The sequence below is a fragment of the Balaenoptera borealis genome (genome assembly GCF_965194805.1).
Source record: "Balaenoptera borealis genome assembly, chromosome: 11".
NCBI classification, from domain to species: domain Eukaryota; kingdom Metazoa; phylum Chordata; class Mammalia; order Artiodactyla; family Balaenopteridae; genus Balaenoptera; species Balaenoptera borealis.
This window is the reverse complement of record NC_138868.1, coordinates 78,587,924-78,612,165: the sequence shown is the minus strand read 5'-3', so window position 1 is coordinate 78,612,165 and position 24,242 is coordinate 78,587,924. Positions and strand designations below refer to the sequence as shown.

General features: G+C 33.6%; 1 protein-coding gene across 2 annotated transcripts in view; it reads left to right on the top strand.

Moving 5' to 3' along the window:
* PGR (progesterone receptor) overlaps positions 1-22,059 on the top strand; it is a gene marked incomplete at its 5' end in the record, with an annotated part of 101,840 nt that extends 79,781 nt beyond the window's left edge. For both annotated transcript variants that reach the window (XM_082339897.1, XM_082339896.1), the window contains 4 exons: positions 738-882; positions 2,379-2,509; positions 16,578-16,735; positions 19,382-22,059. In XM_082339897.1, coding sequence (XP_082196023.1) covers positions 738-882; positions 2,379-2,509; positions 16,578-16,735; positions 19,382-19,537 — 590 coding nt within the window. In that variant the 3' untranslated portion in view covers positions 19,538-22,059. The remainder of the gene's footprint in view (positions 1-737; positions 883-2,378; positions 2,510-16,577; positions 16,736-19,381) is intronic.
* Between the last annotated feature and the right edge of the window lie 2,183 nt (positions 22,060-24,242).

The window sequence follows — 24,242 nt, the reverse complement described above, 5'->3', positions numbered from 1 at the left end:
CACACACACAAACACATCCATACCCACACAGACTCTAAACCTCTTAAGCCATATGGGAATTTAAAATGAGACTAGATTAAGTTTCAGAAAGCAAAAGTGACCAGAAAACTATGGAATCTACCCCAAATTTAATTAAGGATTGTTAAAGAAAAATTAGACGTAGCATAATTGAAAGCAGTGGTTTTACAAAATAAAACCAATTTATGTTTAAATCCCAAAGAATTAAGATTCCTCAACCAACTGACTCTGATCTGTTCAGGCATTATTTCTGTTTGGGGGCAATTTTCCTGATCTCCCTATTGCCTGGTGTATTCCCTCTTACCTTCTCTATCGCAATACTTATGTGCTTATCTCTCCTGTTGAGTTGCAAGCTTCTTTTAAGGGCAACGGTTGTGTCTTACTCATCTTCATAACCCCAACATTTTACCACAGTGCCTGCACACAATTGGCTTTCAATAAATGAGTGTTGCATGAATGAATGATAGATGTTTGATTTAATTAGTGAATTCCCAGAAATGCTAAATCACAGTGACTAATTTTAATAAATTCCAGAGTCTCTTCTTGTTTTTAGTGTTTCAGACTCTACTATTATTTCCTGCTTTTTTGTGTAAATATATTGAGATTGAAAACATTATATTACATTACCCTACTTACATCTATTTTCAAATTTTTATTTATTTTTAAGGTTTTTGACAAAGTGATTTTTGTGATCATTTATATGTAAATTTATTTTGTAGGTTTTCGAAACTTACATATTGATGACCAGATAACTCTCATCCAGTATTCTTGGATGAGCTTAATGGTATTTGGACTAGGATGGAGATCTTATAAGCATGTCAGTGGACAGATGCTGTATTTTGCACCTGATCTAATACTAAATGAGTAAGTAGTAACTTGACATTTGTTGTTATTGTTATCAAAAGTATATACGTAGGATAATCTTGAAAATTACATTTCAATAGATGATCATACATCTAGTGTCCTAAATAATAGAATTTTCCTGAAAGGTTTCTTAGAACTACCTCGGGATATAGCTTTAAATGACAACATTAATAAAATTGTATTATTTTATCAGTGATTTGATATTTGGAGCTTTTTTCTTTTACTTCAATAGTTGTCACAAATCAAAATTTTTTTAACCTCAAAAATGTATCAAGAAATATACTTAAAGACAAAAGTAAATATTTAGTTTATCCAATTAAAATTTTTACATTGGTAGTAATGAAGATAATGGATTAAATGAGGAATATTTTTGCATGAAAGTATTGACTTACCTTCAAAAAGTAAAAATATTATCTGTCTTCCTAGAGGAAAAATTAGACTGGCAATTTATTTAAAACATTGAAAGATAAATACTGAAATTGAATTCAATTTGCTTCATTATATTGGAATTACTGTAATTAACTTTGTACATGTAACCTTAAACTGAGTAAGAATCTTTTCATGAAAATATTTATACTGTCCTAATGGTGCATGCTGACTCAGAATTATATAACATGATAATTTATATTTGGATAAGTCTTTACAGATTACAGGTAACTTTCATATATTTTATTCCATTTTTTCCTACAATCCCTTGAAGTTGGTAAGGAATCAGCACCCTTTATTTCACAGTTCAGGAAACTGAGGCAGAGGAGATTGCATAATTTGCCAAAGAATCTTAGCTCTTCTGAGTCAAAATCTAGTTTTTTTTTTCACTATTCCTGTTCACTTCTTTGACTAGCACAAATATTACAAAACAGTACAGAGTTGAGAAAATGCCTTAAGTAAATTTCCTTAACATTCAGAATTTGTGTTTGTCTTGTCACTTATTTAATGCATGTTAATGTTGTCTTTTCTATATCACCATACATTTCCTCTAGAATAGTTCACAGTGTAACTATTTTATACTGAATACTCTAAACTGAGTACACTGAACTATTCTATACTATTCAATTTCAGTGAATTGAATTCACTCTCCCATTGGATTGCACACAAAATTTTATTTGTGTTTTTCACAGGAAAAAATCAGTAAATAAAGTATTTCCTGAGTGTTCCTCAGCACCACATTTTCAACTCCCACAACTTTGCTCTCCTTTCTTGGTTTAGGTTTTTAAAATGTGATAATAAAAGTGAGAAACAGCATTAATCTTAGTTAATGTGTATTTAATATAATTTTCTAACTTCAAATTTTTTAACCTCAAAAATCCAGTATTGTGACTAAATTTAGAAGACATTTAAAATTCCAAATATTGAGTTTGTTTATAAAAAGTCATTTTCAATAAGTCAGGTAATTACTAAATCTCATAATCTCTGATACATTACATAAACTGGCTAAGATACTCTGTGTTTTTCTTTTTCCTGTTGCTTTTTGTTTTGTGTGTTGTGTGTGGTGCAAGACAGCGGATGAAGGAATCATCATTCTATTCATTATGCCTTACCATGTGGCAGATCCCACAGGAGTTTGTGAAGCTTCAAGTTAGCCAAGAAGAGTTCCTCTGTATGAAAGTATTGCTACTTCTTAATACAAGTGAGTGAGCATAAGTAACTTAATACAAGATATTTACTTTCTTAATTTTTAATTCATTAGGAAAGTTTCAAACAACAATATGATCATATGATTACACATGAGCTATGAATCTTAGATAACAACTGCAAAAGAGAAACATCCATAGACTATAATAACATTACTTCATATTTCTCAGGTTTTACCTATCACCTAATATTAAAATAGCCCATCAATTAAGCCAGGTTCTATCCTTTTTAGGTAAAACATAATTAAATGACTTTTTCATATTCATCCAATTAGATATTATAAACTAATTAATATTGCATAATCACAAACTATGCTTCCCTCCATCCCAACCCCACAAAGGATTTACTCTGTAAAACACACAATTTTATTTGTAACTATTCTCTTTATGTCAGGATAGGCTAACGGTTATAACACATAACTGCAAAGATCAGTAGCATAATACAATAGCAGTTTATTTATTACTCACAGTCAGCCCAGTGGGTTGGCAAGAAAACCCAGGCTCCTTACATCCAGGGGCTCTACCCTTTTCATCACCTTGGAGTCCTCCATTGGATCTGACTAGAAGATGAGCACTGCGGAAGAAGAGGTTTAGAGATGAGACCTTGAACTGTCTGCCACCCACATTCTGTGGCTCACCTTAACTGCAGGAGAGGCTGGAAAATGAACCCTAGTTGCATACCCTGAAGAAAAAGGAAATGTTGTACTATAGAACAGCATTGGTAACCAGAAGGACGGGTAGATATCCATTCATTCTTTAATACACAAAGAACACATGCATCTCTGCTTCAGTGGATCTCCAAGGGTCTGGGTGGGAAATTTTTTTAAATTGCTTCTAACTTTTACCCTTTTCTGTGCCATTTCCATGCACAGGTAGACTCAGCCTTTGAATGTCTGAATTGGCCCTTCCTTCACTCATAGTGATTTGAAAGGAAACCACAGAAAGCTAAGGCCTTAGGTAGAAAGTGAGCCAATAGTTTCTCATCAATGATTGTGCAGAGACTTCCTTCTAATGGCATAAATCTTGAATGGTGGGGCTGGGGAATATATCAAGAGAAAAAGCAGAAAAGCTGAACTCTTAAGAAGAAAGTTTACCTCATGAAATCTATGCCCAGATACAGATTAATACAGGATCTAAGGATCCATAGCCTTATCCCCCACCCTTGGAAACCCTATCTGGAGCATAGACCTGCAAGCCTAATTTGATGAAAAAGCATAAAAGGGGTTAAGGGAATTGATATGGGACTGGCCAAGAGAGTCAACTGGAATAAATGTAATAATACAGCAGTTAATGCCTGTCATTCTCTTCTTGACAGTAATGAATCCAATAGCAGATATATCATAGATAGTCCTAGATCTCCCAAATTAGTTGATGTCATTAACATAATTCTGTAATTATGGCTAGGCTACATTATGCTGGGGACCAAACAACCCAAAATCTCAGTAGCTTATCAAAAAAAAATTTTAAGTATTTATTCTTCTTACTATATTTCCAATGCAGATCAACAGGGAGGCTCATTGTCATCACTCAGGTGTCCAGGCAAATGGAGGCTACATCTTGACGCATGCTTCCATAATCACTAGAGCAGTGGTAAGGAAAGGGAGTGGTAAGGGAAGGAAGGGAGATACATATGACTTCCACTCACATACCATAGAAGGCAAGGTTTTTGGCCACTTGCAACTTCAAGGAAAGGGAAAATCATATATTTAGTGAATAGCACTATACGTAATATATATATATATATATATATATATGTATATATTATTATATGTAATTGTGTAATAAAATTTGCACAAATTTTAATGGGATTTTTGAGGAGAGACTTGGCAATGTTATTGAAAATTCATCATTAAGTCTTAAAAACTAGGTAAGTATTACAAAAATCTGGGGGCAGAGAGAGAATTAGAAAGCTACAATAATTAATAGAGTATGGAAGAGAAATACATACACTGAATTAGTCAAGTCAGACTAGTACATACTAGAACTTAATATGCTGCAGTGGAAACATCACAGATCTTTGAGCATGGAACAAATAAATATTGTTGAGAAAAGCAGCTTTATATTTGGGGGAAACTTAGTTTGGATATTTAGCTCAAATTGTATCCTAAAATAAATGGCACATAATTGTAAGCACCTTAATTGTTAAAAATTAGCTAAAAGGAATATAAATGATTTAGAAATCTCAAATAAGGAATACCTTTTAAAAAATAAATGCAATAGGAAAGTTGGCAAAGAAAAAGTTCAATGATTTGATAAGAATTTAAACCTCCCATTTGCCATTAAAAATTAAAATACAGATATCCAGGAAAATATGGCAGTTTGAACACACACTTTTACCATTGTTCCTAATAATAATAAAACTACGTAAAAATATTAGTCAAGGGATTTTTTTAAGAAATAAAAGGGAAAGAAAATGAAAGAAAAATCAATAGCAATAAAATTCTGCAAGCCAGCATGTAGAACTAATTTAGCATACCTGAGAAGGTGGATTCTAAGCCTGAAGTAAGAAAAGTCAAAAAGCACCTTGATTTGCATCACTGAATCTCTAACATGTTTTGCAATTAGTGACAACAATGATTTTTTTTTTTTTTGAAATGAGAATGAAAGTAGAATTTAAAACACCAAGTTCTGTTGAAAATCTGTTTCCAAATATCACCCAACCATGCAATTGTTCTTCTGCAACTAAGGCAGAGATTGTAGGTTTATTCCCTGAAGAGGATATAACAGAAGGCAGCTGGATTGGTGAACTGCAGGCACTGATGAGGGTGAGGGGTTCGATAGTGGAAACAAATTAAGTATATACTAAATGTTGAGACACCATCCTCCGAACCCACCTATCTTCTGGAACACCATCATCCAAGTTTATATTCTCCAGATAGGAAAATGAAAGATTCTTCTCTAAAGAATTTGTTTAGCTGGAAAGAAAAATAACTAAAAATGCTAATAGCAAGAGTTTCTCTTTGAAATAGCTTAGCCAGATTGCCCTGCACTAAAGCTCACAGTCAATAAGCACTACCCATTCAAACGGAACTATCAATCAGCTTTTTAATTTTCCACTCTTGAATGTAAATAAACAACCAAGGCATCTGAGGAAGGCGTTTGATATCAAAGACAAAGACAAAAACAAAAAAAAAAAAACTTGGAGGAAACAGAAACCATGTAGGGAGATGAAAACTTCAAAAAAATTTACAAGCCATCCTTCTTTAGAAAGATAAAAGAGCATATTCCAACCATAAAACAATGACTGGATACATGAAAAAGGAATAACACAAAGAAAAGAGCTCTTGGAAATAAAAAAAAATATATATATATATATATATATATATATATATATTTATATTTAATTTAAAAGTGAGTACTGGCATTGGAAGACAGAGTTGAAAAACCTCTCAAAAGTAGAGCAAAAAAACAAAAAAAAAATAAGAAAAATCACAGTTCAGAAGGAAGCCCAGCACCCAAATCTAGAAAGAGAATAACAAAACATTAGAAAAAGAAATAAAGATGTAAACATTAAGGGAATAGTCTGTCTTTTCAGCAAATGGTATATGGAAAACTTCATTCAAAAAAATTAAGTTGTACCCTTACCTTACACTATATACAAAAATTGACTTGTCATTTTGGAGAGAGGTGGCCAAGATAATTGAGTAGGAAGACCGTGAATTCACCTCCTCCCACAGACACACCAAAATTACAGCTATTTTCAGAGCAACTATCTATGAGAACAACCTGAAGACTATCAGAAAAGATTTTCCATAACAAAAGAGATAAATAAGGAAGCACAATGACTCAGGTAGGAGAAGTGGAAACATAATATAGTCAGGACCCACATCCCTGGGTCAGCAACCCACAAATAGAAGAAATATCACAATTGTAGAGGTCCATTCCAAGAAGCAAGGGGTCTGAGTCCTATATCAGGCTCCCCAGCCCTGGGTCCTGCACCAAGAAGATGAGCCCCCAGAATATCTAGCTTTGAAAACCAGCGGGGCTTAACGTTTGAGAGAGCTGGAAAGCTATAAGAAACAGAGATGCTGCTTTTAAAGAGCATATGCAAAATCTTGGATACTCCCAAGTCCTAGCATAATGTCAGTAGTCTGAAAGGGGCCTGGGTCGGACCCACTTGCTGATCTTGGAGAGCCCCCCAGGAAGGCAGGAGGCAACTGGGACTACCCCTAGGAACAAAGATGCGGGTGGCAGCCATTTTGGGGAGCTCATTCTACCATGATAACACAGGAGCTGGCAAACATCATTTTAGAATCTTCTCTCTGGATTAGCACAGGGGGCTTACCTGCCCTCCAGAAAGCAGGTACCAGCCCCAAGACACCCTGGGCTGCCCAGCTACACAGGGACCCAGCCCTGCCTGCCAGTGGGCCTGTAGCCACCACATAAGGCAGGGACTCACAGGGAACCAGCCCTCCCTACCAGTTCACCCACAGTTGTCAGTCCCATCACAACAGAAGGGCACACACAGTCCACATACTAGAGAGTATAGCTCTGGTGGCCAGAGGGGAACATACTGCTGGGTCCCTAGAACGTCTCATTCATAAGGCCAGTTCTCCAAGATTGGGAAATGTAACCAACCTACATAACACATAGAAATAAACACAGAGAGTTGGGCAAAATGAGAATAAAGAGGAATATGTTCCAAACAGAAAAACAAAACAAAATCTCTGAAAAAGAACCAAATGAATTGGAGATAAGCAATCTACCCGCCCCCCCCCCAAAAAAAAGAGTTCAAGGTAATGATTGTAAAGATGTTCATGAACACAGAATTCCAACAAAGAGTTAAAAATTACAAAGAACCAATCAGAGCTGAAGAATATTATAACTGAAATAGAAAGAAAGAATAGATTAGATGATACAGAGGAATGGATTAGTGATCTGGAAGATGAAGTAGTGTATATCCCCCAAGCTGAACAGAAAAAAGAAAAATGAACTTTAAAAAATGAGGATAGTTTAAGAGACCTCTGGGGCAATATCAAGCATACTAACATCTGTATTACACAGTCCCAGAAAGAGAGAAGAGAGAGAAAGGGGTCAAGACCTTAAGAAATAATAGCTGGAAAAATTCATTAACCTGAGGAAGGAAACAGACATCCAGATCCAGGAAGCACAAAAAACTATAAATAAGATGGACACAAAGAGGTCCACACCAAGACACATGATACTTAAAATGACAAAAATTAAAGATAAAGACAGAATCTTAAAAGCAGCAAGAAAAAAAAACCAGCTAGTTATGTACAAGGGAACTTCCTTAAGACCATCTGCTAACTTTTCAGCAGAAACTATGCAAGCAAGAAGAGAGTGGCATGATACAGTCAAAGTGATGAAAGGAAAAAACCTACAACCAAGAATACTCTACCTAGCAAGGATATCATTCAGATTTAAAGGAAAGAAAAAGAATTTCACAGTCGAGCAAAAGCTAGAAGAGTTCAGTACCACTAAACCAGCTTGACAAAAAATGTTAAAGAGACTCTGCTAAGCAGAAAGGAAAGGCCACAACTAGATATATAAAACTCTGAAAGGAAAATTCTTACCAGTAAAGACAGACATACAATAAAGGTAGTAGATCACCACTTGTAAAGCTAGTAAATGGTTAAAAGACAAAAGTAGTAAAATCATCTATATACAATAAGTAGTTAAGGGATACACACATTAAAAAGGTATAAAATACTGCCTAAATACATGAAGCAAATAATAACAAACAAAAAGGGAGAAATTGATGGTAATACAATAATACTAGGGGACTTTAACACCCCACTTACATCAATGTACAGAAAATCCAGACAGAAAGTCAATAGGAAACATGGGCCTTAAATGAAACGTTAGACTAGATGGACTTAATAGATATCTACAGAACATTCCATTAATAAAACAGGAGAATACACATACTTTTCAAGTCCACATGGAACATTGTCTAGGATAGATCACATGCTAGGCCACAAAACAAGTCTCAATAAATTTAAGAAAAATTAAATCATATTAAGTGTCTATTCTGAACACAATAGTATGAGACTAGAAATCAACTACAAGGAAAAAAACTGGAAAAAATTACAGGAAGTCTAAACAATATGCTTCTAAACAACCAATGGTCACTGAAGAAATTGAGAGAAAATAAAAATATACCTTGAGACAAATGAAAATGGAAAACAAATTGTTCCGGAATCTATGGGACACAGCCAAAGCAGTTCCAAGAGGGAAATTTATAGCAATACAGGCCTACCTCAAGACACAACAACAACAAAGAAATCAAATGAACAATCTAATCTACACCTAAAGGAACTAGAAAAAGAAGAGCAAACAAAACCCAAACTTAGTAGAAGAAAAGAAAGAAAGATCAGAACAGAAATAAATGAAACAGAGATGAAAAAACAATAGAAAAGATCAATTAAGCTAAAAGCTGGTTGTTTAAAAAGATAAACAGGGCTTCCCTGGTGGCGCAGTGGTTGAGAATCCGCCTGCCAATGCAGGGGACACGGGTTCGAGTCCTGGTCTGGGAAGATCCCACATGCCGCGGAGCAACTAGGCCTGTGAGCCACAACTACTGAGCCTGCGCATCTGGAGCCTGTGCTCCACAGCAAGCGAGGCCGCGATAGTGAGAGGCCCGCGCACCGCGATGAAGAGTGGCCCCCGCTTGCCACAACTAGAGAAAGCCCTCGCACAGAAATGAAGACCCAACACAGCAAAAAATAAATAAATTAAAAAAAAAAAAAAAAAAAAGATAAACAAAATTAATAAAACTTTAGCCAGAATCACCAAGAAAAAAAGGAAGAGGGCCCATAAAAATAAAATCAGAAATGAAAAAGAAGTTACAACTGTCACCACAGAAATAAAAAGATCATAAGAGGTTAGTACAATATGTACCAATTAGTACAAATATGCCAATAAAATGGACAACCTAGAAGAAATGGATACATTGCTAGAAATGTGCAATCTCTGGGATTGACATATGTACACTATTGACACTATGTGTAAAATAGATAACTAATGAGAACCTACTGTATAGCACAGGCAACTCTACTCAGTGCTCTGTGGTGACCTAAATGAGAAGGAAATCCAAAAAAGAGGGGATATATGTATACCTGCAGCTGACACTTTGCTGTACAGTGTAAACTAACACAATATTGTAAAGCAACTATACTCCAATAAAAAAATAAAGATAAATTTTTTAAAAACCTAAAAACAAAAAAGAAATGTACAATCTCTAAGAGTGAATTAGGAAGAAATAGAAAATATGGACAGAATGATTACCATTAATGAAATTGAATCAATAATCCAAAAACTCCCAACAAACAAAAGTCAAGGACCAGATGGCTTCACGGGCGAATTTTACCCATATCATTCTCAAGTATTAAAAAAAGTTAAATAGGCCAGCATTCTATGAGGCCAGCATCACCCTGATACCAAAACCAGACAAAGATACCACAAAAAAAGAAAATTACAGGCCACTGATGAACGTAGATGCAAAACTCTCAGCAAAGTATTAGCAAACTGAATTCAATAATACATTAAAAGGATAATGCACCATGATGAGGTGGGATTTATCCCAGGGATGCAAGGAAGCTTCAGTATCTGCAAATCAATCAATATAATGAACCAAATTAACAAATTGAAGAATAAAATCCATATGATCATCTCAATAGGTGCAGAAAAAGCTTCTGACAAAATTCAACATCCATTTATGATAAAAACTCTTAACAAAATGGGTGTGGTGGGAACAGATCTCAACATAATAAAGGACATATATGACAAACCCTCAGCCAATGTCATACTCAGTGGCGAAATCTGAAAGCATTTTCTCTGAGATCAGGAACAAGACAAAGATGCTCACTTTCATCACTTTTATTCAACATAGTATTGGGAGTTCTAGCCACAGTGTCAGACAAGAAAAAGCAATAAATACCATCCATATTGGAAAAGAAGAAGTAAAACTGCCGCTGTTTGCAGATGACATGATACTATATGTAGAAAATCCTAAAGATGCTACCAAAAACTATTTAAACTAATAAATGAATTCAGTAAAGTTGTAGGAGAGAAAATTAATATACAGAAATAGGTTGTACTTCTATACACTTATAATAAACTATCAGAAGGAGAAATTAATAAAACAATTCCATTTATAATTGCATCAAAAAGAATAAAATACCTAGGAATAAATCTAACCAAAGAGATAAAAGACAAGTAATCTAGAAACTGCAAGACATTGGTGAAAGAAATTGAAGATGACATAAACAAATGGAAAGATAGACCATGCTCATGGATTGGAAGAATTAATGTTGTTAAAATGATCATACTGCCCAAGGCTATCTATAGATTCAATGCAAACCCTATCAAAATACTACAGGCATTGGGCTTCCCTGGTGGCGCAGTGGTTGAGAATCTGCCTGCTAATGCAGGGGACACGGGTTCGAGCCCTGGTCTGGGAAGATCCCACATGCCGCGGAGCGACTAGGCCTGTGAGCCACAACTACTGAGCCTGCGCGTCTGGAGCCTGTGCTCCGCAACAAGAGAGGCCACGATAGTGAGAGGCCCGCGCACCACGATGAAGAGTGGCCCCCACTTGCCGCAGCTAGAGAAAGCCCCCACACAGAAACAAAGACCCAGCACAGCCAAAAATAAATTAATTAATTAATTAATTAAAAAAAGAAAATACTACAGGCATTTTCCACAGAACTAGAAAAAATAATTGTAAAATTTGTATGGAAACACATAAGACCCTGAATAGCCAAAGCAATCTTGAAAAAGAAGAACAAAGCTAGAGCTATCAAGAGCCCTGATTTCAAACTATACTACAAAGCTACAGTAATCAAAACACTATGGTACTGGCACAAAAACAGACACATAGATCAATGAAACACAATTGAGAGCCTAGAAATAAACCCATACTTGTAAGATCAACTAATCTAAGACAAAGGAGGCAAGAATATACAATGAAGATACAGCCTCTTCAATAAATGGTGTTGAGAAAAATGGACAGCTGCATGCAAAAGAATTAAACTGGACTACTTTCTCACACCATGTACAAAAGTAAATTCCAAATGGATTAAAGACTTAAATGTAAGACCTGACACCATAAAATTCCTACAGTATATGTTTTATTGCCTATGTTTGGCAGTATGCACTTTGACATTGGTCTTAGCAATATTCTTTGGATCTATCTCCTCAGGCAAGGCCAACAAAAGCAAAAATAAACAAATGGGACTACATCAAACTAAAGAGCTTTGCAAGGTGAAGGAAACTATCAACAAAATGAAAAAGCATGTTACTGAATGGGAGAAGATATTTTCAAATTCTATATTTGATAAGGAGTTAGTATCCAAAATGTACAAAGAACTCATACAACTCAATATCAAAAAACAACCTGATTAAAAAATGGGCAGAGGACCTGAAGAGACGTTTTTCCAAAGAAGATACTCAGATGGCCAACAGATACATGAAAAGATGCTCAATGTCCCTAATCATCAAGGAAATACAAATCAAAACCACAATGAGATACTACTTCACACCTGTCAGAATGGCTTATCATTAAAAAAGCAACAAATAACAAGTGTTGACGAGAATGTGGAGAACAGGGAACCCTTGTGCACCATTGGTAGGATTGTAAGTTGGTACAGCCACTATGATAAATAGTATGTAAGTTCTTCAAAAAATTAAAAATAGAATTGCCATATGGTCCAGCAATTTCACTTCTGGGTATTTACCTGAAGAAAACAAAAACACTAATTTGAAAAGATATATGCATACCACTGTTCATTGCAGCACTATTTATAATAGCTAAGATATGGAAGCAATGTAAGTGTCCACTGATAAATAAATGGATAAAGAAGATGTGGTATATATATATATATATATATATATATATGGCAATATATAATGGAATATTACTCAGCCATAAAAAAAGAAATGTTGCCATTTGCAACAACATGGATGGATCTAGAGGGTATTGGGCTAAGTGAAATAATTCAGAGAAAGACAAATATTATGTGATCTCACTTACATGTGGAATCTAAAAAACAAAACAAACAAATAAAACAAAATGAAAACAGACTCATAGATACTGAGAACAAATAGGTGGTTGCCAGAGGGGAGGGGATAGGGGGCAAAATAGGTAAAGGGGATTAAGAGGTACAAACCTCCAGTTACAAAATAAATAAGCCAGTGCATGTAATATACAGCATAAGTAATATTGCCAGTAATATAATAACTTTGTAAGTAATAACTTTGTATGGTGACAGATGTTTTCTATACTGATTGTGGTGATCATTTCATAAAGTATGCAAATGTCAAATCATTATGTAGTACACCTGAAATTAACATATTGTACATCAACTATATTTCAACAAAAATTTTAATTAACTTGAAATAAATCAAAGAACTAAATCTAAGATCTAAAACTATGAAACCCTTAGAAGAAAACATAGAGGGAAAGTTTTGTGACATTGGATTTTGAAGTGATTTCTTGGATATAACATCCAAAACACAGGCAACAAAAGAAAAAGATAAATAGACTTTATCAAAATTTAAAACTTCCGTGTATCAAAGGACACAACACAAAGAAAAGGCAATCCATTGAATTGGTGAAAATATTGAAAATCATATGTCTGCCAAGGTAAAAGTATTAATATCCAGACAACATAAAGAACCTCTACAATTCAACAATAAAAAAATAAACCAATTTAAAAATAAATAAAGGTCTTGATAGACATTTCTCAAAAGAAGGTTTACAAACAGCCATTAAGCACACGAAAAGATGCTCAGCATCACTAGTCATTAGAGAAACACAAATAAAAAACAATTAGATACCACTTCGCACCCATCAATATGGTTACTTACTCTCAGTAAAACAAAAAATTATACTAGAAAAGAAAAGAAATCATAGTAAATGCTATATGACTTGACTGTAGCAGCATTTTGCATAGCTAAAATAATAAACACTGAATATTGATCTAACCAATATTATGAAAATGATATTAGGAAGAGGAGGAATAGGAAGTTCTATGTGTGTGAGTGTGTTTGTGGTGTGGGGGTAATAGTAGATCTGGAATATGGAAATAGAGCTACAGTCCCATTTTCCATACTGGAAAGTCAAAAGTTAAAAATAAAAACTCAAGGAGCAGCACTATAAGGATGTTATTGAAAGCTATGGAAGGAAAGATCAAAAGAAATAGTTGAAAGAATTGAAAGTGTTTGCCTCTGGAGCATGGCAAAATTTGGATTGCCTGGGCAGTACTCTTTGCCCTAATAAAGTTACAAAACTGATTAAATATTTTAAAACTAGGCTTTAAACCACAAACTGAGAAGAATATTTAAAATACAGCTTAGATCACTATAAATGAATAGAAAACAGAAAAAAATCACTAAAAAGCTTAAGAAAATTGTTCAACCTCACTAATAGAGAAGTGAAAATGAGATGGTATTTTATTTTTCTCTATAAAAAGCAAAGATTACCTAAAATGAAAATACTCATTACAAAGCACACAACAGTTAACTAGTAAGAAGTAGTTTAGAAATGTATATTATCAGTGTTAAGACAGTTAATACCTTTTACTCTAATAATTCTACTTCTAAGAATATATCCATAAAAAATAAGACATTCATCATAAGTATTGTTTAGATTAGTAAAATATTCCAAATGTCAAATGATAAAACAATTAAATAAATTGTATGTCCTACACATTTTTGTGATATGAAATTTTATGTGAGAATTAAAACATTCATTTTTGAAGAATTTTGAATGATATAAGTAAATGTTCTCAATATAATATTAGGAAATGTCCTAAAATATTGGATTGTAGGATCTCAGGTGACTTGTAATTTTCCATGTATTTTCTGTATTTTCTAAAATTTTTCCAATGAATACACATTATTTTTAAATTAGCTAAACCAAAAATAAGTATTCTTTTTTTAAAGTATTCTTATCTAAAATAGCATCTGGCTAACTGCCCTTCACTCACTCTCTCCCATTTGCCACTAACATAATTACAAGAAATCCTAAAAACCCACATGTGGACTCAATAAGAATCTGAGAGAAAATTCTCCAATCATGTAATGCTGGGTGTAATAATTAAGAAAACAATGAATTAATGTAAAGAGCTCAAAGGAAATAGAAATTTTTTGGAGAGCTGGTTCACCATAGATCTGAAATCTAAGGAAGAGAGTAGGAGAGGAGAATAATTTTCAGAGATATCCCAGGAGCATAGGATGAGAGCCTAGTGATTAAATTATCATATCCTAGGAGCATGTTGTTAGTGTTGATACTAAAAGAATGAGGCAGTGTGGGATTAGGCCTGCTTCTCTTGTAAAGAGGATAATTGGTTCAAGTCTGGTCCTAAACGCTTAGATGGATATAGTGAGGGCTTTGGGTTACTAGTTTTCCAACTCTTTAAAGCCCAATGAGAAGACAGTACTTCAGTAATCAGAAGAAAAAATAATTTTATAGTCATGTTTAAGAGTGAGGAAGATTTGAGGATTGGTTGGGAAGTGTAAAAAGAGTTATGGATGTTTAAAATAGCTGCTATAGGGATTTCCCTGGTGGTCCAGTGGTTAACACTTGGAGCTTCCAATGCAGGGGGCATGGAACTAAGATCCCACATGCCATGTGGTGCAGCCAAAAAAAAAAAAAAAAAATTTTTTTTTAAAGTAATAAAAGGTTAAAATGGTAAATTAAAAAAAAATAAAATAGCTGCCATATGAAGTAGAGGGACAAGATCATAGATACACATAGCATATACATACAAATGTATGTACAACAGTTAAGTTTTCAATTGGAGCAAAAATCTCATATTGCCAAGATTACCTTTCTAAATCCCTTTTATACTCAGGATGTGAGCTCTTGAAAACTCAAAACCAAAGAATTAACTTTTGGTTTCTATCGGTTTGTTATCTGCGGCCGTCTTTTTTCCAAGGGAAGTGGAAGCCAAGGTCTGATTGGGGTAGAGGGAATAAAGTCGGAGTTTTTGAAAAAGGATTATTTATCTCCCTTTGCTGGACACATACGGTTGGCTTTGCTCAAATGAAGTACACTTCTCTATAGAAATATTGCTAAGGGTCAAGATCATAAATCCAGAGATTATGTGATTTTTCTTTCAGCAATCTGGATGTAGTTGCAGAAAAAGTCAGAAACTTCACTTCAGTTTGAAGATTTGTTTGTAGGACAAGTGAGACCAAAGTAAAAGGAAACAAGGAAACTGGGAGTTCTGGTAATAGAGTTGCTAAAGAAATCAACCAGACATCTCAGACAAGTGACAACAGAAGGACCGAAAAGATTTAGGAGAAAAGCAATAGGTAAATTGACTATGTAGTGGAAACAAGAGAACTAGTCATAAGAGTAGGAAGTTGTGCCCAACATTTGGATGTATGAATTAAGGATTTCAGAGGTAGATATATAAATTACCAGTTAACATCATAATAGGAATGAGAGGTATTCTCAATAAAATCAGCAACAAAATAGGGGTATTTACCATTACTATTATTATTTAATATTGTTCTGCAAGTCTTAAACAGTGCATTGAACCATGAGGCAGAAATGAGAGCTACAACTGTTGGAAAGGAGAAAATGAAGCTATTATTTGAATATAGTATTGTCTTATACCGAAAGAAAAAAATCAAACAAAAGCTGTTAGATTTTAAAATATAAATAAATGAATAAATAAAATACAGTAAAACCAAGTGGCTGAATATAAGAGAAAATTCAAATATCAATGGCTTTCTCTCATATCAGCAGGAAGGAGACAAAGACAAAAAAGATCCAGCATACATGTAGTTGTAAACTAAATCAAACTAAGTATTTTAGACAGGAATGTAGAATAATGTCAGGTGCTCTTTTGAGCAAATGCTAATAGCTCTAAAATAGGTAAGCTGAAATGTTCTTTAACTTACCTAGTTGTTCTTATCATATTCTTCAAAAGAACTAGAAGTTTACATGTTCTAAAACTTTTCCTATTTAAGATGTTTGTATCTAGAGTTGCAAATCAAAATAAATCATTATACAGCTCAGAAATTTATATTATAAACTGCTAGTGTCATCTTTTTTAAACATAACTGCCATTTGTAATTATCTTCTTGCAGTTCCTTTGGAAGGACTAAGAAGCCAAAGCCAGTTTGAAGAGATGAGATCAAGCTACATTAGAGAGCTCATCAAGGCAATTGGTTTGAGGCAAAAAGGAGTTGTCCCTAGCTCACAGCGTTTCTACCAACTTACGAAACTTCTTGATAACTTGCATGATGTAAGTATTTTGTTTTCTAGAATATTAATGATTATTTTCTGAATTATATCTATAACTTCTTAAATGTGAAATATAAATTTTACTTCATGTGTTTTCTTCAAATTTATATTTGTACTTACATTTTAAAAACCTGTATCATACTGCTCAGAATTTATATTATGCTTTTTTCATTTTTAGTGTAGATCACCCAAATATCCTTTTACTAGTATTTGTATAATTTGAGAGTAATTTAATGGTTGATAGGAATTGTGACACATTTTTCTGAATATGCTCTCAAATGTTTTTGTCTTAAGCTAGAAAAGATTTTATGTGTACAGGAAAAGCAAAGATATGGATGTGGAGAATAAGACTCTCATACCATTTTGGATGGAGTTATAAGTCAGTAACAGTGCTAATGGACAATCTGGCAGCATGTAGCAGTAGTTAAAGTTTGTGTGCTTTTCAAATTCCCACTTTTTAGGGCTTATCTTAAATAAATAATTAGACAAGTATTTAAGATATGTATGCATCATTGCCTATACAAGAGGAAAAAAACCCTAGAAATACCTGACACCAAAACTGGGTAAATAAAATAAGATATATGGGGTTAGTCGAGACATATTGCATACAAGCTTTTATCACTACTGTGTTCAGAAACCACACTAAAATAACAACAAAGCATAAAAAAGCTCTCTACTCACCAGGTCAAATTTGAGGCCTCACTGCTGAATATGAACCGACAGCCAAGATTATTAGCCATTTAGATAAAGCCTCTAAAATGTAAGGCAGAGAGCAAAATAAACAGAAAAAAATGTAACTTAAAGGAAAAAGCAAGAGTGCAGAAAATAGAAGAAATCTTCAAAAAATTAAGATATTCAGAGAAATAAGAATGATGTTGCATCCATGAAACAAGAATAGAAAACATTTTATAAGGAACATTTAGCAAGAAAACACTTTTGGATAATTAAAGAAGAGCAGAAATTAAAAATTCAATATAAATATAAAACTCAGGAAATATAAATCTCAGGGAAACCCAGAAAAAAATAACAAAAAAGATAAAGATATGAAAAAGTAGAGAGATAGCAAATTTAGGGGATTAATCCATGGGGTTCCATTCTCCAGTTAGTAATTTCCAGAAGAAAGAAGAGAGAAAATCAAGGTGAGGCAATTATGTAAGAAATCATAAAAGAAAAGTTGCTAGAACTGAAGGATATGAGTTTTCTGAGTGTAAGGGCCCAGTATACAGGCACAGCACAACTGAACCAAGGCACACTGTAAAATTTCAGCATACCTGGAATAAAGAGGGTATCATAAAATATACCAATGAAAAAAGAAATAAGTCACATCAAATCATCAGGATTCAGAAGGATGTTGGACTTCTCAATAGCAGTACTGGAACCCAGAAAACAATGGAGCAATACCTTCAGAATTTTCAAGGAAAGAAAAATCTTCAACAAGTTTTTTACCAGCCAAACCATCAAACAAATATGATGGCACCATAAAAGTATTTTCAGACTTGCAAGATCTCATAGAGATTACCTCAAATACAAACTTTCTCAAGGGCACCTGAAGGATTTCTTACAACAAAACACTGGAGTAAGCCAAAGTAGAAGATTCAACCCAAGAGAGATGCAAAGGGGTGTCCCAGCACACTAACTAATGCAGAGGATTTCAGGACACTAATACCAAGAAAAAAATGGAACTGAGCTATTACCAATTGCATGAACATATTGAAGTGAGTCTTTACAGTTCTGTCAGAAAATATGACTATGGCTTTGTGATATAGAAAAAACAAAGGAAACAGAAACGTAAGGTGATTAGCCCTAGCAAAATTAAAGTAAGTCATATAAGAAAGAAAATGTAATCCAGCAGGAAACAATAAAAATCTTTGTAATATAAATGTTAGATATCGATTTAGCCAATAATTGAGATATAACTATGTAGAGAATGGAGAGAAGAGAAAGTGTGTGTAGTTGAGGAGGGGGGTATATAGTACAAGAGAGCTAAATCCTCATTTAATAGAAACTTAATCAATAATGCAAACTTTGGAAAATAAAATTTATTAGAAATACACAGATAAATATCAAATGACACAGGCTAAAGAAGTTTAAAGTGGTTACATCTGTGTTGTTGCTACTGTTGTTTTTGTTGCTATAGGTCTTCCAGTACTAGCTGACTTTCAAAATTATGTACATGAATTATTTGAAAAAATTAAAATTAGATTAAAATGGATTATGCTGGGTTGTTTGTACTGAAATAGAAGAGTCTATATATTGTCTATATGTTGTTATATGAAAAAGCTCGATTAAGAAATAGACTATAAAATAATTTCATTTATGGAAATATATATGCATGTGTGTATATTATGTGTATACCTGAGTATGTATTAAAAAAAAACCTTGAAATATACCAAAATGTTCACTTGGTTATCCTGTGGGTTTACAGAATACTTTCATTTCTTTAAATCTTTCTATATATTAGGATATTTTGTCATGAGTATGTAATATTTTACATATTATGCTAGAAAGTGGAGGGAGATGTTTTCAGTTCGGTAAGAAAAAACATCTTAAGTATTTCTATTATTAGAAAAATAAGCTGCCATGTTTGTATAGTATATGAATATATTATTTTTCTTACATGTTTCCTATCCATTTGTTAAACCAACAGCTTGTCAAACAACTTCATCTGTACTGCTTGAATACATTTATCCAGTCCCGGGCACTGAGTGTTGAATTTCCAGAAATGATGTCTGAGGTTATTGCTGCACAATTACCCAAGATCTTGGCAGGGATGGTGAAACCTCTTCTCTTTCATAAAAAGTGAATGCCGTTTTTATCTTTAAAAAATTAAATTTTGTCTGTTTTTGTTTTGGTCAGGATTATGAGGTATCGGGTTTTTACAATGTTCTTCTCAAAGCCTTACATTTATAACATATCGTACTGTGTAAATTTCAGATAAAAGTTGTGAGGTTTAATTGATTTCCTTTATAAAGCATAATTTGAATTTTTAGTGTTTTCGTGTACCCATATTTTCTTTAAGAGTTTACAAGATTGAAAAAGTATTAGGTTGATTGTTAAAGTTAATCTTATATCATTTCATGCCATTTAGGTGAGATTTTTAACTTTCACATATAACAAATCTTCTACCTTAGAGAAAAAAAAATCTTATACATAAAAATAAAAAGTTATTATATGTTCTTTCTATATAATAGCTCCCTTTGGCTCCCTAACTATATTTACAAAAATGAAACCTTAAAATGGTATACAAAATTCTGTCTATATGAGTGTATATACATTTTCGTGAGAAGGAAATTTATAACCTTAATCAGATTCTCCAAAGGGTTTTTAATGCAAAAAATGTACAGAAAAAGAGTTTAAAATTCTTGAAATAGATTGATGCTCCTCAAACTAGGATGACCAGCTTATATGTTAAGACTGTTTCCCAGATTGGAAACACAAGTCTCTAAGAAAGTTATTAAGGAGAGCCATAGCATTATGACAAGAGCATTATGGGTTTTGTAGTATTTTACTAATCTTTTTTTGGGAATTGTCCTGTAATAAGGTATTCTGTATCAAAATAGGAAGTAGGAAGTCAGAGAGTCTGTGGCCTAACTCCACCCCTTACATCTAGGGCGTGTGGAAAGTCACTTAACCTTACTGAGTCTCACCTTTAATATTGGTGTAATAATAACTTTCCAGTAGAATGTTCCTTTCGGTGAGAGCTCCTTACTCACTTCTCAAATCAAAGAAGAAAGGAAGGAAGGCAAGCAGGGAGGGAGGAAAGGTGGGACGAAAAAAAAAGGAGGGAAGAAAAAAAAAGAGAAATATTACTCTCTTTCTCCACTCGGTAGGACATATTGGACAAATCACAGTTAAAAAATTTTGAGTGTCTCTGATCCAATCTAAGAGATATTTCAGGAAACATTAGAAACTGGCTGAAAATAATACAACCAATTACAATAACTAGAAAACCCACAATTCACATTGTTATATGAGCTGAAAATATCCCTTTAGGAGACAAACAAGAGTTCTTTTCTGAGGTGTCACTGGAGATCCATTAAAAAAAAAGAATACACACACACATACATAAAACAGGAAGAACCACTGGTAAAAATCAAAACCTATAACTTTTTTCCTAGATAAAATAATTTATACCAATTTTAAGCATATATATATGTATAATTTTTAACAGCTTGAAGAAACTAGTAGACAATTCTTTTTTGAAATTTCTTTAAAATTGGACGTTACCTTACAAATAAAACATCCTACCTTTTGCAGATTAATAGTTGTTAATGAGAAAATCAAAGAAACTCTGAAAACAATACAGAAAACATTTACTGAAGTGTCTGATTTCTTAATGCATTTTTAAATTACCCATTCCCTTCAACTGATAAATACTTGCAGTTTACCAAGGGAAAGTAACATAGAATAATCTTAATGAATAGTAATATGACCCCCAAAACAAGATAAAGTGATTTCATCTGATCAAAAAAATTGGCCTGATAATGTTACCATAACTGTTTCTTGCCAATAACTTCTTCAATTTTCAAAATGAATTAACTATAGAGCATGTGTAAACAGTGAATCCTCATAAGGGATGTGAAATAGGGATTAAAACAAGTTCCAACCAGGGCCCTTGGCTTGGGTTCTTTAGGTCCATGTGGCAAATAGATAATATACAAATTTTATAATGCTTGGTTATAACTTTCAATAAGAGTTTAACCCAAGAATTCCAAATAGTCTTAACATTAGTATAAAAATGGTCTGTTCCTTAGTATGTCTATCTACATGTCTTTTTCTGTGACTACATATGTATTACAATAGACTGTGGACTGCTCTTTAGTCCTTCAAAGTCTTAAACACACAGACTTGTTCTGTCTCCATTCTCCAGACCAAAGTTATTTTCCAAAAAGATCCAATTTTGCCATTACCTCACGTGAAAATGTTCACTGACTTCCAGTCACCTACTGCAGTGCTTCTCAACTATAGCTGCACATTACGGTCTCCAGGGGAGCTTTTTAACAGTACCCTTTCCTGGGCTCCATCCTCAGACATTATATTTTAATTGGTCCACTCTTATTAATGCGGGCACATGATAGTCACTCTGAAATGGTGTTGAAGCATCAATTTCTGTAACTTTACCCTCTTTACTTTCCTCTGTCATACATTCATCTTATGTTCCAGCCACACAAAATCTTTTTACCACCAATCTTCTGCCTTAATTTCCCCCCTTTGATACCAGTCCTATCTCAACCTTCAAGACTCAGCCAAACATACTTCTGTCGTGTGTTCCCTGCATCTTCCAGATAGTGATTTGTTTCCTCCTAAGGATCCGCATGTATTTTGTGCACATCTGGATCACAATAGTGGGTTATTCTGTATTGTTACTCTACTACTAGTCTGAGAGCCACTTTGAGATGATAGGACAATAGCGTTCCTCGGCTGGGAGTTGAATGACATGTTCTCTGGTTTGGTATCGCCATGGATCTCTCTTTCTTTTGTTACATCGGGGCATATTTCTGTATGCATGGCTTTATGATGCTCCCATGCTCCCTAACTTCATCTCTTTAAATTTTCCACCTTTCTTTGCTACTTTGTGAGCTCTCTCCTTGTACTGACTATAACATAGGCGAATATAAGTACATTATTTATTTATTAAGAACACATTTTATGCTCCCTGTGCTAAATTTTAAAACAGAATGGCGTATTAGTTCCCTCCCTAAGAAAAATTCCACAAACACAATTGTTTCTTATATTTAAGTAGCCCTAAATTGTTTTGTATTATAAACCTCAGTATACAAAATTTTCTCATCTCTGATTTCATTCAATAAATATTTATTGAGTGCCTGCTGTTAGCACAAGAAAACCTAGATGTCTAAATACTAGGATTTAATATTTCAAGTTAAGGTTTAAAAAATGAAAGAAAGCTTTTGGAAAAGAACATGACATCACCAAATGGAAGATATCTAGCCTCTAAATCTTTTCCTCTACAAATTCCTGCCAACTAATGTCTCCATTGCTATGTAGTAGCCATAACCTTTATCTTAATTTTATAGGTCATGTTCTTTCTGGTGGCTCTAAAGTGAAATTAAATCATAAGAAGACAGGTTACATATCAGAAAATACTTGAAGGGTACTGAAATAGATTATTGAGTTAATAAAAATATTTCCCTTAAAAAGGTTTGAGAAGCCATTTGAGTCTGAAGCAATTATACCTCCAGTGTCAGTTGTTATGTAACAATTGTGTTTTTATTAAAAAACATGGCACTTTTATATTGGGCAGTACTATTATTTTTCACATTTAGCATTAAAATAATTTGTTGCAACACAGATAATATGCAAATATGGTGGTCAATATGTTTTCTACAAAAACAATGCCTTTCAAATAGCCATACCAGGTCAACCTGTAACTTCTAAATTATCCACAGCTACAGTGATATATTTGACAATGAGTACTGTGTAGAGAGCTGATCCAGGCCTGCACTCCATTTCTCTGCCATTTAGTACCTGGATGAGCTTGAGCAAGTCATTAACCTCTCTGATTAAACCTGCCTTGGTAATTGTTTTGTAATTAATGGAAATGAAAATGAAAAAGTGTACAGATGTTCAGAAATAGTAACTGCTATTATTTTGTTTTCATTAAGCCATAGTTCTGGTTATGATTTTATCAAATTAATCTGGTATATTCTATAGTGAAACCAAGGAATCTAGAAAATGAAGTTGCTTTATTGCTATCTGTATGTACATATGAATATTTAATATATTTGATTTGAAATTATAGCTCAAAAGTCTTCAATTAATTTCTTCCTCTGAAAAAAATATAGTCTTCTGAGTTTGAGGCCTGCTTTGTCAAAAATCTAAAGAGCCTATCACCCTTTGATTATAATATTAAGAGTAATAGTACTGATTTTGACCTTTTTAAAAAAGTATTTCTTTAAAATATAGAGAGCTGGACTAAAACACAGCCCTTCCAAAAATCTATGCTATATACTACATGCTTAGATTATTTTACTATGGTACTAATTCTGCAAAAAGGAACAATGGGCCTAGAAATCATGATAAAGTCATCAACTCCCAAAATAACTTTCTATCCTTAAGACTATGGTATAAACTTCCCAGGAGAGATCTTTATGTCTGTCTTGATCTTGCATTCCTTTGGTGAGATAGCTATTAAATTTCTGGAAGTTTTTGTGTGAATACCTGAGCAATTTCTCTCATGTACACTTACCCTTTACACACCAGATTTCAGGATAGACTATGAATCCTTTTAAGTATCTTTACAATCTCCAGAGCATTAGTATAAGCACTCAAAATTTAAAAAAAAAAAATTTGTTTTTAAATTTAAAGATACTTCATTTTTATACTCAAGAATTCAACAACCATGTCTCTACTGATAAAGTTAAATCCACAAGCAGACAACCCAAGAAAGGGCATAACTATCTTTTCCTCAAAGTATGCCTTTTAAATACCCGTTGGATAGGGGGAATTTTCACATCTCAAATTTTACAGGAAATACATAGCCAGAAAAT